At 39.9% G+C, this 23,107-nt stretch overlaps 1 protein-coding gene across 2 annotated transcripts; it reads left to right on the top strand.

Annotated features, from left to right (window-relative positions):
• Positions 1 to 793: 793 nt before the first annotated feature.
• On the top strand, positions 794 to 22,850 carry LDHB (lactate dehydrogenase B). Of its 2 annotated transcripts, XM_070620683.1 has the most exons (9): positions 804 to 1,096; positions 1,454 to 1,683; positions 3,924 to 4,055; positions 11,079 to 11,196; positions 12,906 to 13,079; positions 15,148 to 15,321; positions 18,566 to 18,683; positions 20,877 to 21,000; positions 22,482 to 22,850. In XM_070620683.1, exons 2-9 carry the CDS (start codon positions 1,519 to 1,521, stop codon positions 22,647 to 22,649), a joined length of 1,173 nt encoding a protein of 390 aa, XP_070476784.1. In that variant the 5' UTR covers positions 804 to 1,096; positions 1,454 to 1,518; the 3' UTR covers positions 22,650 to 22,850. The 2 variants fall into 2 exon arrangements, with proteins under 2 accessions (XP_008524458.1, XP_070476784.1); XM_008526236.2 differs by lacking the exon at positions 1,454 to 1,683 and having other exon boundaries at positions 794 to 1,096.
• Positions 22,851 to 23,107: the final 257 nt, after the last annotated feature.

The following is a 23,107-nucleotide window of genomic DNA, read 5'->3' as shown; positions in this document are numbered from 1 at the left end:
CTGATGAGCGGTGCCATGTCCATGTCCCAGATGCAAAGGGGTGAAACCCTGGGCCCCCAAAGCGGAGTGTGCAAACTTAACCACTTGGCCACCGGGCTGACCCGAAAAACTCCCTTTTATATCCAGAGAGTCTGTGAGATTGCTATACCTCAAGTCATTTTAATTAAACACACACACACCCCAACCACACACAGACCTGAAGCTGAATCTTCAGGATAAGTCAAACTGTTTACTCATTCATTCATCATTCATTAATTCACCAACATTGTACTGAGGTACCAGGCACTGGGCTGGGTGTTGAAGGCACAGAGATAAACCACAACATGCAGGTTTGGAGTAGCTCAGGGACTACCAGAGAAACTGCATCTTAGTAGTGGCCCCATTACTGCCTTTGAGATCGTATAGACTGTAGAGAACGTCAGAGGTCAGGCACTAGACCTCACTGGTTTTGTCAGGCAACTAGTAGACAGTTAATGCATATTTGATGAATTGAGGTGGAAAAAACCCCACGAGTCATTGTTGCATCAAATGAACTATATCCGAGATGATGAAAATTGAAAATTCAGTTTTATTTTTAAAAAGATTCAGAAGCACCAATACTATTCCAGGGGAACACGCCACCACAATCTTGGCTAAGAACAAGGGTCCTCTAAAGTTGAGCTGGAAAGCAAAACAAAAATTTATTCTATTTGGACTAAATCTATTCAAACAAGAGTGTGAGAGCCCAGAGCAGTCGAAGATGATCAGGTTTCAGAAATAACGCGGTGTGTGTGTTGAAGAGCCTGTAAACTGTGAAAGCGACCGAGACCGGAGGCCGCCTCAGCCACCAGAAGGTGACCTCCTCATTTGGGGAGGGCGCGGGCGTGCGCACGCTTGAGCCCTTGTCCTTGAAGGGGATTGAGCGAGCGGAGGGGAGGGGTAGGCGGTGCTCGGGTTTCCAATCACAATAAAGGAAGCTAAGAGGCTGCCGAGGGGGGGGGGGGGGGCCCCGCCTCCTCCTCCCTCTTTGCGGATCTTGCGCCGAGGAGACGCACGCAGCTGACATTGTCTGCCTCGTGTGACTCCTACAACCGTCTCGAGAGCCTTCTCTCTGCTGGTAGGTTTCAGCTCAGGACCCTGAATCCTGGCTCACGGGCAAACCCGGTGGGACGTGCAGGAGGGTCCTTGTGTAGCAAGACTCGGGGAAGGACCAAAACAAAAAGGGCTTCTGTCCTCTGGGGCCTTTAGTCCTGAGCATCCGGGCTCGAGCCTTGAGTCAACCCTCGGGTTTGGGGCGGCAGGCGGTGCCCTCGGCCGGGGAGCAAGGCGGAGCGAAGGGGCAGCCACCGAGCTTTGTCCCTCGCGCAGCCGGGCTCGCCTGCAGCTCTATCGGGGGAAAGACTTGTTGCATTTGTACCTAAAACCTGGGCCCTACGTGTCCTTGATCGGTTTATGGCGGCCGCATCACCTCCAGTGCCTGCCGGCGGGAGTCCGGACACGTGCCTGAGGAGCTAGGGGAGGAAGAAGGAGCCGGGTGACATGCGAAGGCTGGCTGATCTTGAACGTGGGTATTGGAATCTCCTACCCCGGGAGTGGAGAAATGCGCCAGCTTTCGCCGGGCTGAGGGTAAAGGATGATCAGCAGGTTTGGCCCTGCGCTCCAGTCTTTACCTGGGTACAGATGCCGCCCTTCCCGGAGCCACAGGTCCGTTCTTTTCTAGCCTTTTTTCTGGATGGTTCGCGTGTTTTTGCTAACTTTGCCAGCTTTGGGTGTTCAAAATAAGGAAGGCCTAGACTTTTCCCTAGAGACCTTCTCCTGGGAGATGTGTGGTGGCTGCTTCCCCTTGTGACCTGCCCTCCCCGCTTCCTGCGCCAGGACGAAGAGGTGACCTGTGGGCGGCGAACAGTGCAAGCTGCAATTGGGGCCCGGAGAGAGGGGGAAGGGGAGGGCTGACGCTTGTTTGGTGGAGGAATTAGATGGCAAACGTGGCTTTTTAAAAGGTTTGAGTTGAGGGATATTCTGTAAAGAATTATGAAGATCTTTGTTAAGATCTTTGAATCTAAGGCACTGGTTTATTTCTGATGATGCATTTGGGGGGAAGGATGTAAAGAACCCAGAACCGAAAGTTTTTACCCGATCATTCTTGTTCCTTACAGCCACCTCTCTGATCTTGGCACAGGCCTGCATATAATATAGAACATTTTCTGCTAATCTTTTAGAGCGTCTATTAAGGAAAAATTAAAGAAAGACACTTTTCTCCAGAAAGATCTGAAAGAAAATCTGTACTGGCTCAAGCCTCTAAATTATAGTTTCTGAAATTCCCAAAATTAATTTAAAAAGTGTGTCTGAACAATTAATCTGTATTTCTATAACAACCATTTCTGGATTTTTGTTTTCCACTGTTTGCTGCGTTCCCTGTATACCTAAAGGATGTTAAAAAACATACCAGTTAATGAAAATAAACTTAATGGAGAAAAACTGTTCACCTAGAAGAGATGCAACATTCTTTTGATTCTGCTGAAAATGCAGGACATGTGTGGATGTCGTTAGAAGGGCATCCATTTGTGGAGGCAGTTCCATGCCATTGTATATTTCTTTTTTCTTTACCACCCAGGAGAAAGCTGCAGATGTGCTCTGTAAAGGCAAAATAATCTCTCAATGTAGTCCCTAAAATTGGGGGGAAATATTTTTAGGGAGAATAGCTATAGATCAAAATAGTTGTTGCACAGCCATCTCCAAATTCAAGTACTTTATTTCACCTTAGAGCTTTACTCTTTCTTAACATTTACAATTGCTAAAGTAGATTTTGTTCCTTAGTCCACTGCAGATGAGAAACAAAAAAAACGAGACTGGCAAGCGGAATTACAGTTTGAAACAGGTCCAGGGGCCTCTGACACAACAGTCTGACATAAAAAGTAAAAGGCAAACTAAAATAATAATCATTATAATGGGTTATAATTATGTGATACGCAGAAAGAGTTTACTTATGATCTGTACCCTCTGTCTAAGAAGGCAGGGCAGTATATTTTGTATACAAAATTGCCTTGGAATTGATGTTTATTTTAATAAATTTGCCTTTGTTTTAGTTATTCAGAAAATGCACCTGATTGCTGACACAGATAAATTTGGTGTTACCATATAGAATGTTTTCAAACAAATTTCAATTGTATTTCATTTTTTTGGCTTCCCGCCCTCCTTTAATGGCTGGAAAGAAGCTGATTCAAGGCTGATATTCTTGCAGTGGGACCCCCTGAAAGGAGAATGTATTAAGTGTCTGTCCACCTTCCAATTAGCTTTCAACGTGCGCTAAAAGAAATTCAGAGTAATGTTTTTGCAGATTTTGCAAAATATTATTCATTGCCATTTTGTTGTCACTGTATTTAAGCACACATTGTAGAGCCAGTACGCTGTGACACATTTTAAGTAAGATTTAAAGAAGAACCAGTCAGTTCCTATCTTCCAAGAGTGATAATAACCATTAGTTGTAGAAATTATATTCATAACTGTCTATTAATTCTTTTAGACCAAGCTTAAATATGGGTTAATACTGCGCCTTAACTTAGTTTACTTAGTTACATATAAGTTCCTTATGGGGGGACTAGAAACAAATCAGTTACTTTGAATATAAATATTTATGTCTTTTAGCCAGTAAATGAAGAGCCATAAGACAGAATTGTTACAACTTGGTAAATACTAACTGGAATCATAGGCCAAAGAGAAGAACTTGAATTCAGATGGGCTTCATGGAGGTTTTCATCTTGATTAAATTCTCCATTAAATGGGTCACATGGTTCATTAAAATATATTCTATGTTTTAGAACAGCGTGAGGCTAACTTTGACCTGTACTTTAGTTCAAAATTGCAACAGTTAACATTTTAAAGATTATTCCGATTCAGGTTGCATGTGTAAATGTATGTATAATGTTTTGATTCTTTTCGTGCAGTGCAAGATGGCAACTCTTAAGGAAAAACTGATTGCACCAGTTGCGGAAGAGGCAACGGTCCCAAACAATAAAATCACCGTAGTGGGTGTTGGACAAGTTGGTATGGCGTGTGCCATCAGCATTCTGGGAAAGGTACATTTCAAGAACACCAAAGATGAGAGTTTCAGCATGTGTATACAATCTCTTTAGGCACTTCAGAATTTTACCATATCTTTAAAAGATAAAAGATTTTTTTTTCCTGAATAATTTGAAGTAAGTTGTAAACATGATACTGTACCTTTAAATACGTGAGTGTGTTTCTCCCATGAGAATGATACACTCCCTATGACATGGTGGAGTTCTTGTACTGAGGGAACTTAACATTGATAGAATACGATTATCTAATATACAGTGCCCAGATTTGAAATTCTCTGGCTGTCAAAATCATGCTTTTTATAGCTGTTTTCACCCCAATCCAAGATCATACATTTCACATACTTATCATGTCTCTTTATACTTTAATCTGGAACTGTTACTCGGCCTCCCTTTGTCTTTCCTGTCTTTGGCATTTTTGAAGAGTCCATATTAATTTTGTAGAACGTCCCTTAATTTATGTTGGTCTGATGTTTCCTTGTAATTAGGTTCAGGGTAAATTTTTGGGTGGGGTAATGACTAGGTGATGTCATGTCTTTCCCGGGGCCTTACATCAGGTGTTCGACTTGTCTCTACTGGTGGTGTCTGAGAATCCTCTAGTTGAAGTAGTGACTGCAAGATTTCTCCACCGCAAAGGTCCCGTTATCTTCTGTAATTAATCAATACAGTGGCTTCTTGATGTCATGGAAATATCCTGTTATGCCCTTCAAACTTTCACCCAATATTTCATTTTGAAATAATTTCAAACTTACAGAAAATTGGCAAGAATAGGAAAAAGAGTAAAGCTTCCACAGCCACTTGACCCAGATTTACCAATTCTTAACATTGCTATATTCTCATTATCATTCTCTCTGCCTCTCTAACCATATACATATAATGGATTTTTTCTGAACCATTTGAGAGTAAGTGTGGATATCATACGCTTTCCTTCTAAGTCCTTTAGAGTACATTTCCTGAGAGGACATATTCTTACATAATCAGCACAGTTATCCACATCAGCAGATGTTACACTGGTGTCGTATACTAGATTTTCCTTATATAGCCCCATAGATGTTTGGCTTGCCTCATATATACCCCTTGTGGTTCAAACCACAGTTAGCTTTCTTTAGTCTCCAAGGACTTTTGAAGAAGGAGCTCTTTTCTTATTTACCTCACTGAATCCATTCTTTGTTCTTTCTGAAGGCTGCCTTAAAGTAGGAACACCTCCCCCCGCAAATGCCGCCTTGCCTTCAGTAGAGCACACTGTCCCTTTGTGTCATGTGGAGGCTGCCTGAATAACTCCTAGCCAAGCATATTTCTGTTTACAAAGTTTAAATTCTAAAGGAACAAATTCTGGATCTTTACAGAGAAAAAGTTACCAAAGAAATAACTAAAATATATAGGGCACACCAATGAAAATTTTATTCTTTTGCATTTTTTTCTGGCTAGTTTTCAGGGACTAGGTGCCTGTGATTTAGGATAGCTGCTTCCCAAGATACAGGAATTTAAATAGTCACAATTTAGTGATCACTGTTCATACCAGTAAAACAAAAAGTATTCCAGCTTATGTTTCCTTTTTATACATTTATCGGGTGTATACCATGTTTGTACTAGCCCTGTGGTCAGTAGTTAAGATAAAGATTTGGGTCGCTCACCACTGCAGCCCAGGTTCCTTTCCTGGTTTGGACCACACCACCATCTGCCTGTTGCCATACTGTGGTGGCTGCATGTTGCTGTGATGCTGAAAGCCATGCCACCGATATTTCAAATACCAGCAGGGTCACCCATAGTGGACAGGTTTCACCGGAGCTTCCAGACTAAGACAGACTAGGAAGAAGGACCAGGCCACTCACTTCCAAAAATACTGGCCATGAAAACCCTGTGCATAGCCATGGAGCATTGTCTGATAGAGCGCCAGAAGGTGAGAGGATGGCACAAAAAGACGGTAGGGTTCTGCTCTACTGGACTCAGGGTCACTAGGAGTAAAGATTGACTCCATGGCACTAACAGCAAACCATGTCAAAGTGTTTTAACAAAAATCCTTCATTTTAAACAACAACCTCAGGAAATGGGAACTGTTTGTATCCTGTTTTCAGACGACGTAGCTGAGGCTTAAAGAGACTGAGGAGCCTGCCCACAGTGGTAGAACTGTATTTTGAACCCAGGGCTCTGGACTTGTAACCATAGAGACTCCCCAATTCCTTTTGTTCTGTGCTAGTATTTGGGCAGTTAAAAACACAGGATATTAATAGTAGCTAAAAATTCTTTTCCTCGTGCTAATTTCAAAATTTAGACCTTTCAGGAAACTGTTGCTGTGCTATCACCATTCTGTAAGGAGTACCTCTATGGTTATTTTAATTATAAATTTAAAATCTTCACTGAATAATTTAGTTGAGACTATCCGCGTTACGTAATACTTTGACCCAATTCAAGGGCTTGAGAGAACAGACCCTGCTGCTAACACAGTGGGAATCTTCCAATTTAGATGCTGTGAAGGAATGACTGCCTTGTTCAAGGACCATTTTACTAATTAAAAATGTTTAAATCTAATTTTAATGGGTAAGGATTAAAGTGCTTCAGCACTGTTAGTAATATTTGGTAAGGGTTATAAACCCTGCTAGTTTAATAGAGACAGGAAAATAGCGTCGACTCTGTCAGGCGTCTGTATTTGACCTCACTCCACAAAAGTTCCAGGGGGTGCTGTCATCTATATACTACTGTTGGGAAAAAACAAACTCAGCAAGATTAAACAACTTGGTTAAGACGCCGCAGATAGTGAGTGCAGATGTGGCCTTTTTGAGTCCATCACTGGTGTCTCTACAGAAGGCACACATTGCTTTGGCCCAGAAAATGAGGGACACTAGAGCATCAGATGGAGAGGCTGAGGAGGCCCATGAAGGCAACTGAGGCTCCACCGTGCTATGACCCACCATTATGAATTGTTTTCTGCTTCTACTCTTGCCTACTCCCCACCCTTATTGCCAACATAATAACTATAGTGAGCTTTTATAAAAATGTAGCTCCCCTCCTTAACATTTTCCAGTAGTGTCACAGCGCACATGTACCACACACACACATAAAAACCTGTGAGGTGTCAAGGGTCTCTCCCTGCCTGTCTCAGAGCAAGGCAGTGGAGTGCACAACGCCAGGGGGCACCATTCACAGTGTTCGTAGCACCTTCCAATGCAAGGTGGTGCTAGTGTCTCTGACTTCATCTCTTACCCTCTGCCTTCTTTCTTCAAAACACCCATCTTATTTCTGCTTAAACTCTTTTGCTTGATTTTCCCTTCACCTGAGGTGTCTACCCTAGACCGTCACTAACTTGACTCTTTCCTGTTATTCATAGCAGGTCTTCCCCAACTGTCTGGTACAAAGTAAACTTTCTTCCCAGTGACTTTGACATCACCCTGCATGTGTTTGTCGCACTTCCATCATCAGCATCCTCTTAAATTTGTTGCTTAGTTCCTAGTCCCTTCCTGATGCAGCCACAAGAGCAAGGACTTTGCCGAATTTGTTCGTTACTATATTCGTGATTAGTAGAATAATGCCTGGCACATTCAGTAATAACTATGTATTAAATAAATGAATATTCCTGCTATTACTAAGAGATTGCACTTATATTTGGTCAAATTTTGATCATAGCTTTTCCTCTTTCATGGCTCCTACTGCCAAATAGGACTTTTGCCTCACTACCAATCGCAGGCTCTGCATTGTAGCTGCCAAGACCTCATCATGTTGTCAGGGTCACATAGAGCTTACAGGCAAAGTTATTCTACCCTTACCCTCGGTCCAGCTGTTTTTCGTTTGAGTGTCCGTTCTTGATTCAGTCAACTGTCGCCATGTTCTTATGATACAAACAGAGCATAAGAAGTCTCTTAGAAGGAGCGATGTAATTACAGACATATCGCAGAGCAGTTTTTGCGGTGCAGGACTTGACTTCAAAGTGGAACTTAATTAAAGTTTGATATTTATACAAGAATAGAAGGGTTAGTGGAACAGACTAAAAGCCCAGAAACAGGCCCCAAAAGTAGTTAGTAAGATAGAAGTGGCATTCCAGAGGAAAAGAAAAATAAATTACTGAATAAATGGTGCTTGTCCATTTAGCTAATTATTTGGAAAAAGTTATACCTTTTCCTCCCACAAAATTTCCTGCAGACTGAACACTTGAATATAAAAATGCAACCATCAAATTAACATTGGGCATTGGTGGCAGTATTTATTAGGGAAGAGGACCAAGAGGCAGATTATGGCTGTGAATGGTCTACACAAGACTTGAAAAGACATTTTTATAATATGTTAAACAAGGTTTCAAGAGTGATGTTCTTGGCTTCTAACTGACCTTGTTCCGTAATAAGTTACTGCGTTTGCAATTAATCTAAGCCTTGCTGTTTCAAACATTTTAAAATATGTATTTACAGCTTAAGTGAAATATATATGGTAAATTCATAGGCTGTCCAGTATGTGAAGACAGGAGGAGATTTATTTCAGCCAAACAGCAGTGTCAGTACTTAATCACGCGTCCTCTATTTGCCTGTCTCCACGCTTGGAGGATATTCAGTCGTGCAGATGCAGCTAAATTCAGCGCTGCAATTATTTTTTTTTAAGTGTTGGATCTCTTCCTTCCTTGCCAGCTGAGTAGTGTGCACTTCTCAGCCAATTCTCTACGCCCACGGAAACAAAAGACAGCATCCGAGATCCGGTGACATCCTTTTCCAGTTAAGCCCCAAATTGTTTTGCCCTGTTTACTGCAACAGTACACATGTGATGTTACTAAAATAAGAGTAATATTCCTAGTGCCCAGTACCTTGACAGAATGTTATGGCTTTTAAGTTATACTGTATTAATTTAGGGCTTAAAAAACAAATGAGGGGCTGGCCTCATGGCCTAATGGTTAAGTTCCATGTGCTCTGCTTCAGCGGCCTGAGGTCACAGGTTCGGATCCCTGGCGCAGACATGCAGTGTCGGCAACCCACATATAACGTGGAGGAAGAGTAGCACAGATGTTAGCTCAGGGCTAATCTTCCTCAGCAGAAAAAAAGAACAAAAAAATCACAAAGGAGAGTTTTGTGTGATCTTGTCAGAGGCTGCAGAGGAACGAAACCATTTTAAAGTGTTAAAACGTGTTTAAGTAAAAATGGATGAAGACTAATGCCAGTATTTGACATACAGGGAAATGAGAAAATAGTTACGAAGTGATCCCCAACTCATAAAATGGTCTTGTCAGAAGTTTGCAGAGAAATCAGTCGCTTGTGAGAAAGAACACACTCAATCACAAGGAGGCTTGAGTCTCAGAGAAAACCTCACAAGCAAGCCTATTGTATCGTGCTTCTTGAGCCTAGCCAGCCCCTGGGATGCTAGAGGCAAGGCACGGTGCTCATTCTTTGGCTTCTACAGGGAGGAGGGTGTGCTTTGCTGGAAAGCTAAAGTGGCTCAAGTTTCCTTTTTGGCCATCTCCGCTCTCTCTGCTTTTTCCTCTGCTGGTCAGTGCCCTTCTGATACCTCTAGTTCCGTCCTAGGCTATTTCTGCCTTAGCCTTCAAAGGGCTTCCCAAACCCCAGTTACCTACCCTTTTTGCCCATCAACACCCTTCACCTGTATAGCTAATCGCACTCTCCCTAGGAGAGATATTTGCATTTTTAAGTGGGCTCCAGTGTTGATATATTATATTCAGCTCGTTATTTTGTTAACAGCCCTGTAAAGAGTAAAGGCAGGGACTCTAGTGACATTTCACTGGAAGGGATAACTACTTTTTAAAGAGTTTGCAAATTATGAGTTTCCATATGATAACCGAATTTCAAAGGTGAAAGTTTGTTTAAATGTGTTTAGATTGACACCCTCTCCCCTCTTTGTTACGAGATGAAAAGATCAAAGACTTGCTGAAGAATGTACATGATTACTGAAAGAGAGTGTCCAGGGTTTTGTTTTTTCTCCCACTATTCATGTAGAGATAGAGAGAACCTATAAACATAAAATATGTTACATATAAAACATGTTCTATAGAACATAACAAATTATGATACTAGATCAAGATTAAATAGTATATTTATTGATTTAGGGTTTTATTTTGGATGAGCAGCACAGGATGACAGTTGTTGAAAATGGGAACTCTGAGACTGGGCAAGTGCTGGTTGATGGTGTGTGGCGAATCTGCTAGTCCTGGACCACTCTGTCCATAAGACTCTCCCCCTTTTGCCCACCAAGACTTTCAAGTTGGTCAGAGCCAACCTGAGGATTCCAAGCTTCAACCCGGGCTTCAAGTCCAACTGTAGAGTGAACTCAAACTCTTGATGGTTTAAACCAGATCTGTCTTCTCAGCAACGCCCCCCAAACTGAGGTGACCTTCGGGATGGATAGACTGCCCGAGGTTTCTGGGTCTGGGTGAGTCTCTTTCTTCACCACTGCTCCCCATTAATGTGAAGACTTGTGTGCCCTGAGGCCACTCTTGAACTGGGTTGATTTCATCTGGAATCTTTTAGGTCTACATATTATTTTTTTATTTTATTTTTTTAGTTATCTTATTGAGGTCACATTGGTTTATAATATTGTGTAAATTTCAAGTGTATGTTACTGTATTTCAGCTCCTGTGGACTGCCTCTTGTTCACCAGCAAAAGCCTAGTTTCCTTCCATCGCCATGCATCTGTGCCCCGTTACCCCTTTTGCCCCACTCCCTCCCCCCTCCCCTCTGGTAACCACCTATCTGTTCTCCACATCTATGTCTTTATCCTCCACATCTGAGTGAAATAATATGATATTTGTCTTTCTCTGCCTGTACGTCTACGTCTCTTTAAAACAACTTGTATCATGCTAATTGGACCCTAGTTAAATACTAGAAGATGAGATTCTGAAAAATCTCTTCTGTGTCTTAAGTTCACTATTCAAGACGTTTTATTAAGACATTGTTTAAAGAGCACAGCTAACTCCATGATGAAATTCTCGAGGTTTTTAGACTTGGGGTATTTAGCCATTTAGAGGCTCTCTGGGTTGTTCTGTAAGCTGATATCCTTGAGTGGTTTGGGGGACTAACACCTGTTTTGTGTTTCTAGTCTCTGGCTGATGAGCTTGCTCTGGTGGATGTTTTGGAAGATAAACTCAAAGGGGAAATGATGGATCTGCAGCATGGGAGCTTGTTTCTTCAGACACCTAAAATTGTCGCAGATAAAGGTAGTTTCCTTTCATGCGCCAAGTGATCTAATAATAAATAATATCCTCACTCCCTGATAGAAAATTAGTCTTCCGTCTTGGTGGATCTAGTGTTGGCACTTTCTTCTTTCCTTCTGGGTCCAGTTCATCTTTGAGGACAAATGCAAGTGTTAGCTCTGTAAACCCCCCACCACATCCCTTTCACACATTTGGTTCATGACATTTTAGTAACTAGTGTCATAATGCTTGTTTACATGTATCTGAGAACAGGAATATTTTAGATCCAAAAAAACATTTGTGCAACGTCATTTGAGTGCCTTGAAGAAACCAAATAAATTTATATCTGGCCGTCTCTCTTCTGCTTTTTTTTGTTTTGAGAAAGATTAGCCCTGAGCTAACATCTGCTGCCAATCCTCCTTTTTTTGCTGAGGAAGACTGGCCCTGAGCTAACATCTGTGCCCATCTTCCTCTACTTTATATGTGGGACGCCTGCCACAGCATGGCTTGCCAAGCAGTGCATAGGTCTGCACCAAGGATCCAAACCGGCAAACCCCAGGCCGCTGAGGCAGAGCATGCGAACTTAACCGCTGTGCCACTGGGCCGGCTGCCTAGCTGTCTGTCTTCTGGATTAGCACATTTAGGCAGTGATTTTGCCACCGCACCATGGCTGTGCCTAAAGGTATAAGAATGTGGGCCTCCAAAATAATTTCCAACAATACTCCTACTACTAATAGCTGGTTTTCATTGAACAATTAGCATTCTGGGTACTGTGTGAAACTTTGGAGGTCTCATCTTACCTCATCTTTACAACCACCCTATGAGAGGTCCTGTCTGTTACCTCCAGTTTATGGGAGAAGAAATTGATAAAGTGTTCATAACTGTCAGAAGTCACATAGCAACAGTTTAATTTTATGAATCATCCATAGCTATTGAGTCTAATGATCCCATCAAATCATAATGTCTGTGTATTTTGGGAAAGGATGTGCTTCCTTAAAATGAGTATTAGAGGGCCCGCCTGATGGTGCAGCAGTCAAGTTTGCACGTTCCGCTTCAGCAGCTCTGGGTTCACAAGTTCAGATCCCGGGCATGGACCTATACACTACTTAAATCAAGCCATGCTGTGGCAGGCATCTCACATATAAAATAGAGGAATATGGGTATGGATGTTAGCTCAGGGCCAATCTTTCTCAGCAAAAAGAGGAGGATTTGGCTGTGGATGTTAGCTCAGGGCTAATATTCCTTGGAAAAGAAAAATTAAGTATTAGAAAGTAATGTCTGGCCAAGAACAAACCCTTCAGCACCTTCTTTTCGCTTCATAGGTTGAGTTAACATTTTAAGACTAAAGGTACCTTTGAATTGCTTTTATGTTGGAGGGCGGCCTGTTGAACTTTGGACTCACTGTTTACACTTTGTATTATTGCTGGCAATCCAATATTCTCTAAAGTCAAGAGCATTTTGAGTTTGTTAGCCAGAAACATAATTTAGAGCCTTCCTTATTTCCTTGGTCCATTCTCTGAGCCAGTTTTATGGTTGGAATGCTTCCATGTAGCCCAAGGAGGAAGAAGCCACAGGGGCATTGCACTTCAAAACCTTATAATACAGAAAACGGAATTCTCATATCAGTTCTAGAAGCTTTTGTGTGTTTAGGTTTCTAGAGCATATCATATATGCTATGTTTGGATGAAGAGCTGTATGTATTTAAAGTACCTTTTTTTCCCTTCTCCTTCAAGATTACTCTGTGACCGCCAATTCTAAGATTGTGGTGGTGACTGCAGGAGTCCGCCAGCAAGAGGGAGAGAGTCGCCTCAACCTGGTCCAGAGGAATGTTAACGTCTTCAAATTCATTATTCCTCAGATCGTCAAGTACAGTCCTGACTGCATCATCATTGTGGTTTCCAACCCAGGTATGATTATAATGCCTTGAGGTTCACTTCGGTTAAGTTCAGTGTTTTGTTTTATTTTGTGTTTGGAAGTTAAAAAAATCTCTTCCGATATTCACTACCAGAAGCAATTCATGAATCTTCTGTTATTGGCCTCAAAAGAGCAGTGTTAGCACAACAAATGGCACTGTCTCAGGCCAAATGCTTACAAATGCAAGAGGAGTTTTATATGAAGCAGTTTCATCTGTTGGTTTCATCTGGGTTTGTTGTAGAGTCGAAAAGCTTTTCAATTTTCTATCAAGATTATCCTGGGATGCATGCTGAAATATTTGAATGTAGCTCCAACTTGGAAGAAGCATTTTAGCGTATATGACCTGTTTGCCCAAAAAATGCATTCTGGTGGACTTCTCGCTAAAACTCTTCAAAATTGAATCAGACTGAATTTGACAAGAAGCATGTAAAAACCATCAATCAGTCCAGTTTTAAAGGGAGTCATGGACTGTACTGATGGACAAACACATGCTAACACCAAATGCTATAATGAAAGCTGCTTTCCTTGCTAAATCAACATTTGCAGAATAAACATTAAAACTTCTGATTAGAAAGAATTGCATTTTTCCCCCTAACGAGTCAAAATTCACTCTCTATTTTACACTTTTTTTGTCTATAATTTGCCACCAAGCTTATTGTTTATTGGTGAGCATAGTAGATATATTGATGAAATGGTCAAACTGACTGTCTCTGAGACTTCACATACGGACAGATTGTGAATAAGAATCCAGGGAATCCTTAATAGTTTATGGAATATTGAGAGCTGGGAGTCGACAATGACAGAGATTATTTTAGTACTATTCCTATTCTCTGCAGTCCTGGACTGGGGGTTACTGAATAGTTCAATCTCATATATGAACCTTCTCATAAAGGTATGGTGGCAGATAGATGCAGAACAGGAATGACAAATAGCTGGCACACAGGAAGTTGTTGCATCCTGTGTCTAAGGCAGACGTGATTAACTGGTTATACAACTTTCTAGGTATAGCTTCAAAGCCTTAACTCTCCCGGGAGTCACTCCCACTGACTCAGAGTCTCCAAGGAAGAGTTTCTAATCTCCAGTACAAAATGACCTTAAAATATCTTAGCTAGTGTCTGTATATGAGTGTGGAGGTGGAGACTGCAAGATTAACCCCTTGAAGGGCCCAGCCCTGTGGCCGAGCGGTTAAAGTTTTGTGCATTCCACTTTGGCAGCCCAGGTCCATGGGTTTGAATTGAATCCTGGGCGTGGACCTACTCCACTCACCAACCACACTGTGGAGGTGTCCCACCTACCAAGAAAAAATAGAGGACGATTGGTATAGATGTTAGCGCAGGGCAAATCTTCCTCAGGAAAAAAGTGAAAAATGAAATAAAAGCTTAACCCCTTGACTTGGTTATGTGCACATTTTCCCGCTGTTTACAGCTTAGGCTTATGGGCTGTGATCCTCTCTAGACCGGTAAGTTTTACCTCTGGGCAGACTCGGGGCTGTGTACACCAGAATAAAGGTTCTCTCATAGAGGTCCTTTCATTCAATAGTAAAAAATGTTAATAGCTGTATTACCAGAATTGTTACTGCATAGTATATTGTGCCCAGGAAAATTAATAGTAGCATGCTTTGATAATTCAGTGACTAGTGGCTTTTGGTTTATGATGACAGTCATTACAATCATGGAATGTTAGAATTGGGAGAAACTTAAGTGACGATCTAATTCAAGCGTTATTCTCTTTCTTTTTACATATTGTAAGTTAATTAATCTGTGAGGCTCTTATATATTCTTGTTTCAAGTGATAACATAAATTTAAAAACCACAATATTGCATTTTTCATGTTTTGTTAATCTCTCTTAATATAAGACATAGAAGTTTTTTCTTGTTTCGCTAACTCCCATGATCTCTAAAGTATTTACATCTTTGATCTCTAAAGTATTTACGTCTTTCTGGCCGTGTCTCATTGGGGAAGGGGGAAGTGGGAGAGGAGGAAGCAGGGCACCCACTAATTGGCATAGCAGTCAAAATCAGTTTTGATTCACTTAACATGTATCATTCCTAAAATTTTTAGTGGATATTCTCACATATGTTACCTGGAAACTAAGTGGATTACCCAAGCACCGTGTGATTGGAAGTGGCTGTAATCTGGATTCTGCTAGATTTCGCTACCTTATGGCTGAAAAACTTGGCATTCATCCCAGCAGCTGCCATGGATGGATTTTGGGAGAGCATGGCGACTCAAGCGGTAAAAAAAAATGCAAAAAAACCCCTAGTATTTACTGAATACTTACAGTGTTGTTCTTGCCATTGTGAATTTTTTGTTTTTAAATTTTATTTTTATATATTTTCACATACTTCACATTACAGATAAGTAATTTGTGGGAAGCTGCTTTAGTACTGATTAGGTAAATATCTGATTCCTCGTCAATTTTTTGCCTGCTAAGATTAGTAGCCATTAATGATTCTTGGCTAAATAAATTGTTGCTATGATAGTTGTCAAACATGACATTCTAAATCCATCATTTCTTCTATACTTATGATTTGTATTCTACTGTAAGGGAGAGCTTTCTCTTCCCTATTTATTTATTAGTCATTTGTATCAATGTGGACTCAGATTTTTATTTTATTGCACAATTGTTCTGTCACTATCATTGTAATATGCAAATTGTCCCAGAATTGGCCAGTAATAGGCTCCTCAAGCTGGCTTCTGTGTCTTTTTGACACGTCTCATCATTTTTTGAGCCCTTCCTTGCTTTCTGGAGCAATAAAGTGCAGCAGGCTCATCTTATACTTTTCCTTTCCCAGCACGAGAACTATCTGTTTCTTCGATGAGCCCTGTTTCCTTCTAAGAGGAATAATATTTAGAAACCAAGATCTGGGCATAGGTGTGCTCACACTCCTGGTATATCTTTGCTTCGAGGCCCTTTCAGTGGGCAGAACTATTATATCCATCATGTTTATTGAAGGAGGAATGAATTGGCTAACAAAACCTTTTAAATAATCAGTGTCTACTGTTCTATTACGTAAAATAAATCTTGCTTCATATGAAATCTGATTTTTAATAAACCATTTATCATAACTATCAATCACTTAAGTAGTATGAGACCATATAATAAATCTCTCAAATGTTTTCATTAGGAATTTAAATAGAATTGTGGGACATAAATTAATCATTGTAAAAAGATCAACATTAAAATTATATTGCACTTTTATTTCTTTTATAATACCTTGTTTTGAAATGGTTAAAAAATCCATTTATTTTAAATGTTTTAAGTTAATATTTCTCTGTTCATTTAAATTGTTTCTGTTCCAAACAATTTTATGTTGAAAACATTTATGAACAATTCTGATTGTATTTCATAACTCTAAGCCTATTTATTAAACCAAAATACATTGAATAGGCTTATGGTATAAAAGTGTAATGATCCAAAACATTTTAATATTAACGATAATCTGTATTTTACTAAATTCATATCTGCCCTATATGCAAGGAACTCTTTTCTCCCTCAAAGGTTAGGGTATAAATTTCCCTTTGAGTTTAGTGGTAGTGTGTAATGTGATTCTTAGTAAAGAGTTTACTGTGATATTCTAAGAATTTGGTCTTACAGTTACTGCATTTGTGCTTTTTTATATAACGCAGATTTTTTTTTTCTGGCACATTATACTGCTTCATTCAAGAGTTCCTAATATCCAAGGATTTGTCTGAATTTGTGTCCCATATAAAAAGTATTTAGTACAATGTCCGGTGTGCAGTAAAGGTTCATTAAGTGCCAGTTATTACAATTATACGATTACTTAAACCACAATTTGGAAGTGATGGTACATGTCTTCTGGTTCAAGACTTTCATTTTAATGAGGGAAAAATTGAGGCAAAGCAGGCAATCCTGGCCTGTTGGAGATCCTTTAGCTAGTTAGTGGCATAATGACAACTAGCATCATGTCTTCTGACTCCCACCCAGTGTTCTATCACTCAGGACTGTAGTGTTTTTTCCAAAACATCATTTTTTTCTTATTTCTGTGTTGATCTATATTGTGTTCATGAAATGAAAGAGAATTAAACCATGCTCATGTAGGCATGATTATGTAGGTTTCATGGTTTTCGTCATAGTCTGTGAAAATGCCTTAGTTTTCTCAACACTTAGTCTGAATTCATAAAAGTTGGAGACTAAAAGGGGGTCTTACTTGGCCACAGGCAACTTTGCCCTTCCTAGCTGGTTTCAGCCATACTAGGCTACGCCCTCCTTTGCTCGTATTTCCAGAGTCTACGATGCTGTCCTCCAAACATTCTCTGAGGAGCACATCTGTTTTTCAAGGTCCAGTTCAAATGCCTACTTTTTGTAGGCCTTTCTGACACTTTTTTCCCCTAAATTAAGTAAACCTTTATTTATGTTTAATTACATCTTCTCCATACCTCTGTGAGAGCTTATCCCGTTGTGTTAGTTTTCTTTACTTGCCTGTTTCTACCACAAAGCATGTCTTTATTCGTCTTTGCACACCAAGGTCTTCAATTATACTTTTGTTGGGGCAGGAGGTGTTAAGAGTAGATGAGGTGGCTGTTTTGGTGCATCGAAGCCTCCAAGAGATACAGTCCAGGATACACAGCACCTTTGTCTGCTGTGCTTCTGGAAGCATTCTTCAAGGAGAATATTTGATTCAGTTAAGACCAGAAAAATTCACTGTGGTTACATGGAGTTTCTTTGAAGAGATAAGATGACCTTGGGGCATTAGAAGACCTAGAGATAATTAGACTATATTTGGGTCTTATCCAAGAATTTTTTTGGGGCTGGCTCCATGGCCAAGTGGTTAAGTTCGCGCGCTCTGCTGTGGTGTCACAGGGTTCAGATCCTGGGCGCGGACATGGCACCACTCCTCAGGCCACGTTGAGGTGGCGTCCCACATCCCACAACTAGAAGGACATGCAGCTAAGATATACAACTCTAAGATATACAACTGTGTACAGAGGGGGTTTGGGGAGATAAAGCAGGGGAAAACAAAAAAGATTGGCAAGAGTTGTTAGCCCAGGTGCCAATCCTTAAAAAAAAGAAATAAAGGAAGATTGGCAACAGTTGTTAGCCCACGTGCCAATCTTTTAAAAAAAAAAATTTTTTTTTTCACTTCAGAAGAAAAGAGCTTACATTAGGAAAACAGCAGGAGGAAACTTAAGAATTCCTCAAACCAAAGTTTCAGATAGTCCCGAACTAGTCTCCTGTGATTTCAGAAACTGAGAGAGAGGCAAAGAACTTCATATTCTCTGTAAGCAGGACACAACTTTTCTGTTTTGTACCAAAGTGATTGAAAGTTAAAAGATCAGACATGTGATTATTTGAAGGCAATTGTCAGCGTTTTGGAGGAACTCTGCTGGAGTCTATTGTAACTGGAGCAGTCCCAGTGGGTATTCAGTCACTTACATTAAAGGTGAAATCTGGACTAAGAGGATTTTTTAAAATAGTGTCAGAAATGTATAAAATATTTATCCTTTTTTTTGACAGTGGCCGTGTGGAGTGGAGTGAATGTGGCAGGTGTTTCTCTCCAGGAACTGAATCCAGAGATGGGAACGGACAATGACAGTGAAAATTGGAAGGAAGTGCATAAGATGGTGGTTGAAAGGTAAGTGGAAGGGCGCTTGATTGAAGATGATTAATTTCATCTTTACTTAGATAAAATTATAACAATTTTCGTGGCCGCCTGCTCAGATAAACTGTTGATATAATAAATATGCGCTGTTATCTTCCAAAACAGACAAGACTAACTTACGCTGGTCAAACTTGCTATTCCAGTCCCCCTAGGGAAAGCAAATATTTTTCTAGAGAAATTCTGTTCCAGAAATAAAGGAGCAGAGCACAGAATTAACAAGTGAAAAGGGCTTTCAAATTACCTCCTATCAGCAAATGAGTTTGAGTTAACTAGAAAGGTAAACCTAGACACTATTAGTCAGATAGTTGCCTAAAATAAATACTTGCTGATTGATTGCTAAAAGAGTAAGTTGTGCTGTATTTACCTGTGCACACTCACACTCAACTGAAGATGTCTCTGTTTTCTTCCATTTTCTTTCTACTTTTTTTGTTTAAGAATTTTTTTTTTTTTTTTTTTTTTTTTTTGCAGGGAAAGATTTGCCCTGAGCTCACATCTGTTGCCAATCTTCCTCTTTTTCTTTTCCCCCCCTCCCAAAAGCCACAGTGCATGGCTGTATACCCTAGTTGTGGTCCTGCTAGTTCTTCTGTGTGAGCCGCTGCCACAGCATGGCAACTGACAGGCGGGCAGTATGGCTCTGGGCCAGGGAAATGAACCCTGGGCCGCTGAATCAGTGAGAGCGCCAAACTTTAACCACTAGGCCATCAGGGCTGGCTCTCTTTCATTTCTTTTGAGACTGTTCCTTTTGTTACTGACCATCCTCTTTCTATGAACTTCATGCTTATCGTGAAATAAGATGTCATTTGGACTAAAGAATATGGGCATGGATTTAAATCGTGGCATGGACACTAACTATATAGTCTTCAGGAAGCCATTTAACCTTTAACTTGATTTCTCAGTTTTCTCTGTAAAGTTATATGGTAATATAATTATTGTAAAAATTGACTAAAAACACACACATCTATGCACACACATATCATTGATAAGCATTCAATAAATGTTAGCTATTATTATTTGCAGAGAATTGTTACAAAACTAACTGATGTCTCAAATATGGAATCATTTTGTTTAGTTCAATTTTAATGATTTTTTTCCCCAGGAGTTTGACCTATATATGGAGAAGAAGATCCGTTTAAAAATTGAAAGGGGGGTGCTGCCTGGTGGCACAATGGTGAAGTTTGCACATTCCGCTTTGGTGGCTAGGGGTACGCTGGTTCAGATCCCAGGTGCTGACCTATGTACCAGTTGTCAAGCCATGCTGTGGCAGGTGTCCCACATATAAAGTAAGGGAAGATGGTCATGGATGTTAGCTCAGGGCCAGTCTTCCTCAGCAAAAAAGAGGAGGATTGGTGGCAGATGTTAGCTCAGGGCTAATCTTCCTCAAAAAAAAAACAATTGAAAGAGTCCTTAGCATTTCAATTAACATAAGCCCTTTATAAATGAGAAATCTAGGGCTCACCCAGGTAGTGTAACTTGCCCAAGGTCTTCCAGTCAGCGGTAGACTGCATTAAATCTCAACTTCATAATACTCAGTTACTCCTGCTACCTCTCAAGTACCAGTGCCTTGGTGGGTTTCGAGGTGTACAATTTGTGCTCAGAAAATTGCCAGACAAGATATTGTCATCACTGTGCTCTTAGGTTAGTTGGTCACAGTATTTTAGGTGACAGTGGTAAGTGGGACCTCAAAATTGAGGTATATTTTGTCCTTTGAATGTGAAAGTCCTTTTGCTTTCACTGTTTCCTCAGTTCATTAATATCTTTGGAAATATTTATGTTTGTCACTGTTTCCTCAGTTCATTAATATCTTTGGAAATATTTATGTTTGTGAATAAGATTGATTGAAAAGTGTACATGTTTACCATGGTGACTTTATAAACATTCACTTATATAGTAAGCTATTTAAATTTATCAAAATGTTTACGTAGTGCTACCGTGTAGTGTTGAAATTTTAAACATTTTACGTATATATTAACTCATTTAACAGACTTTTGAAATAGATACTATTGTTATCCTCATTTTACAGAAGAGGATACAAGCAAGAAAGGGTAAATAATTTACTCAAGATTACACAGATAATAAGAAACACAGCAGTAGTCAAACCCAGAGTCTGGTTTCAATAACTATTGAGTCTCAGTTCAATGATCCCTTTTATGATTTTGTTTTTCTTAGTGCCTATGAAGTCATCAAGCTAAAAGGATACACCAACTGGGCTATTGGATTAAGTGTGGCTGATCTCATTGAATCCATGTTGAAAAATCTATCCAGGATTCACCCAGTGTCAACAATGGTGAAGGTAAGAAACTGTTACAGAATATAAATGTACAAAATAATCAAATAAACTTATAAAAAATATAATGCGATTTCTAGTATTCTATAAATAGATTCATTTAAAGAAGGACCAAAAGCCTCAGCTCACAGTTACTTTTGTATCTCAAAGTTTTATGGAAACCTCTTTTCCAGCAGAAGTCTAGGACAAGGACACAATACTTATACAGGCAGAGACATCCAATAGATTTTTATAATTCTCCCTTGTATGATGTGGCAAATTAAATATTAACTGAGTCTTATTCAGCATGTTCTCAAAATATATGATCATTTGAATAAGTATAATAGAGTTTCGTTTCAAGTTGGTGTCTTAAACTGTGGGTGGCCTTTGATGTAGCACCTGATACCTTAGCAAATTTAGTTTAATTCAAAAGCTAGGGAACATTCAAGTAGAAATTGATTAAACAAAACTAAAATTTTATTAAAACTTTATGTAAGATAACTGACTCATTTTCCACAAGTCAGGGGTGAAAAAGTAAGGGAGGAGTGGCTGGCCCCATGGCATAATGGTTAAGTTCAATGTGCTCTGCTTTGGTGGCCCAGATTTGTGGGATCGGATCTATGCCACTCACTGGCCATTCTGTGGCAGCGACCCACATACAAAGTAGGGGAGGATTGGCACAGATGTTATCTCAGGGCAAATCTTACTCAGCAAAAAAAAAAAGAAAAGAAAAAAGGGGGGAGGAATACAATAGAGTTAAAACATGGTGTTGAGTGTTTGTTTTAAAATACTATAACAAAATCTTAAAAAGCAAGTGTGGCAAGAATTGGATAATTACTGAGTCTTGAAGTGCATATATAGGAATTTGTTTATTCTCTCTACTTCAGGGTATGTACAAAAGTTTTGAAAATTAAAAAGTTTTAAAAATATTAAAGTAACTTTAATATACTTACATAATATAATTAATTATGTAGTTAAATCGACCTTGTGAATAAATAACTTTATGGATTGGTAAAGTGTTTTGGAAATTGGACTGTTTTTTCAGCAACTCTTGCATGTTGCAGGAATCTTGCCTTTCAGCGGCCTCCAACTACTTTTTTGGATCCTGTAGGTCAGCTACCACCTGAATTTCCCTCCCTAAGTAAAGAATTCTAAGAAACAGGATTTCACGAAAAGTAGCTCATGAAGAACCATATTTAAATACAATCTGAGTTGAAGGCATATATATCAGATTTTATTAAAGTGTGTCTAAGCAGAGAGAGATGTCAATAAGTTCTATTAAGTACTTAGTACTTTCTCCTAAATTTCTAGTTTTATTGTAGTGTATATTTGTGTATTCTGTGTATGTTCCCAATTTGGAACGTAAGTAGTAGGGAAATATGAGGCTGTAAGTGATGAAAATTAAAGAATGAGCTTGTGCTTATGAGATTTCCTGCTCAAACAGGACCTGTGATCATTCTTACCTTTGGCTTCCTTTCTTAATCTAAATGCTATTTTTGCTGTGGCAGGGGATGTATGGCATTGAGAATGAAGTCTTCCTGAGCCTTCCATGTATCCTGAATGCTCGGGGATTAACCAGTGTTATCAACCAGAAGCTGAAGGATGAGGAGGTTGCTCAACTCAAGAAAAGCGCAGATACCCTGTGGGACATCCAGAAGGACCTGAAAGACCTGTGACTACAGGCTTGTAGGCTGTAGATAATTAGGAACTACAATGTGATTAAGCATGAGCCTTTAGTTTTCATCCAGGTCCATGCATCACAGTGTGCTTTTATCTTCCTGTATATGCGAATCTGGGCTCACAGAATCAAAGCCCATGCTTGGTTTAATGCTTGCAATATGAGCCCTTGAACAAATAAAATCAACTGTGGTAGCGTGCTTCTGTTTCTGGGATTCTTTCTTTAATGATTTCTGAAAGATTTCAGTCACTTGTTCAGATAATTCTATCCTCACATCATAGATTTCCCTAAATTCTATCATCTACGTTCCATCTTCTATACCCCTCCACAAAAATTCTTTGTTGCAACATGTATAATGATTTTGTTGTTGTCCTGAGAATACCGTTACCATTTTTTTTAAAGGACTTTATATTTTTTTAGAGCCGTTTTAGGTTCACCCCAAAATTGAGGAGGAGG

Source organism: Equus przewalskii, chromosome 5 (assembly GCF_037783145.1).
Source record: "Equus przewalskii isolate Varuska chromosome 5, EquPr2, whole genome shotgun sequence".
In the NCBI taxonomy this organism is placed as follows: domain Eukaryota; kingdom Metazoa; phylum Chordata; class Mammalia; order Perissodactyla; family Equidae; genus Equus; species Equus przewalskii.
The sequence above is the reverse complement of the archived record's forward strand: the minus strand, read 5'-3'. Positions and strand labels throughout refer to the sequence as shown.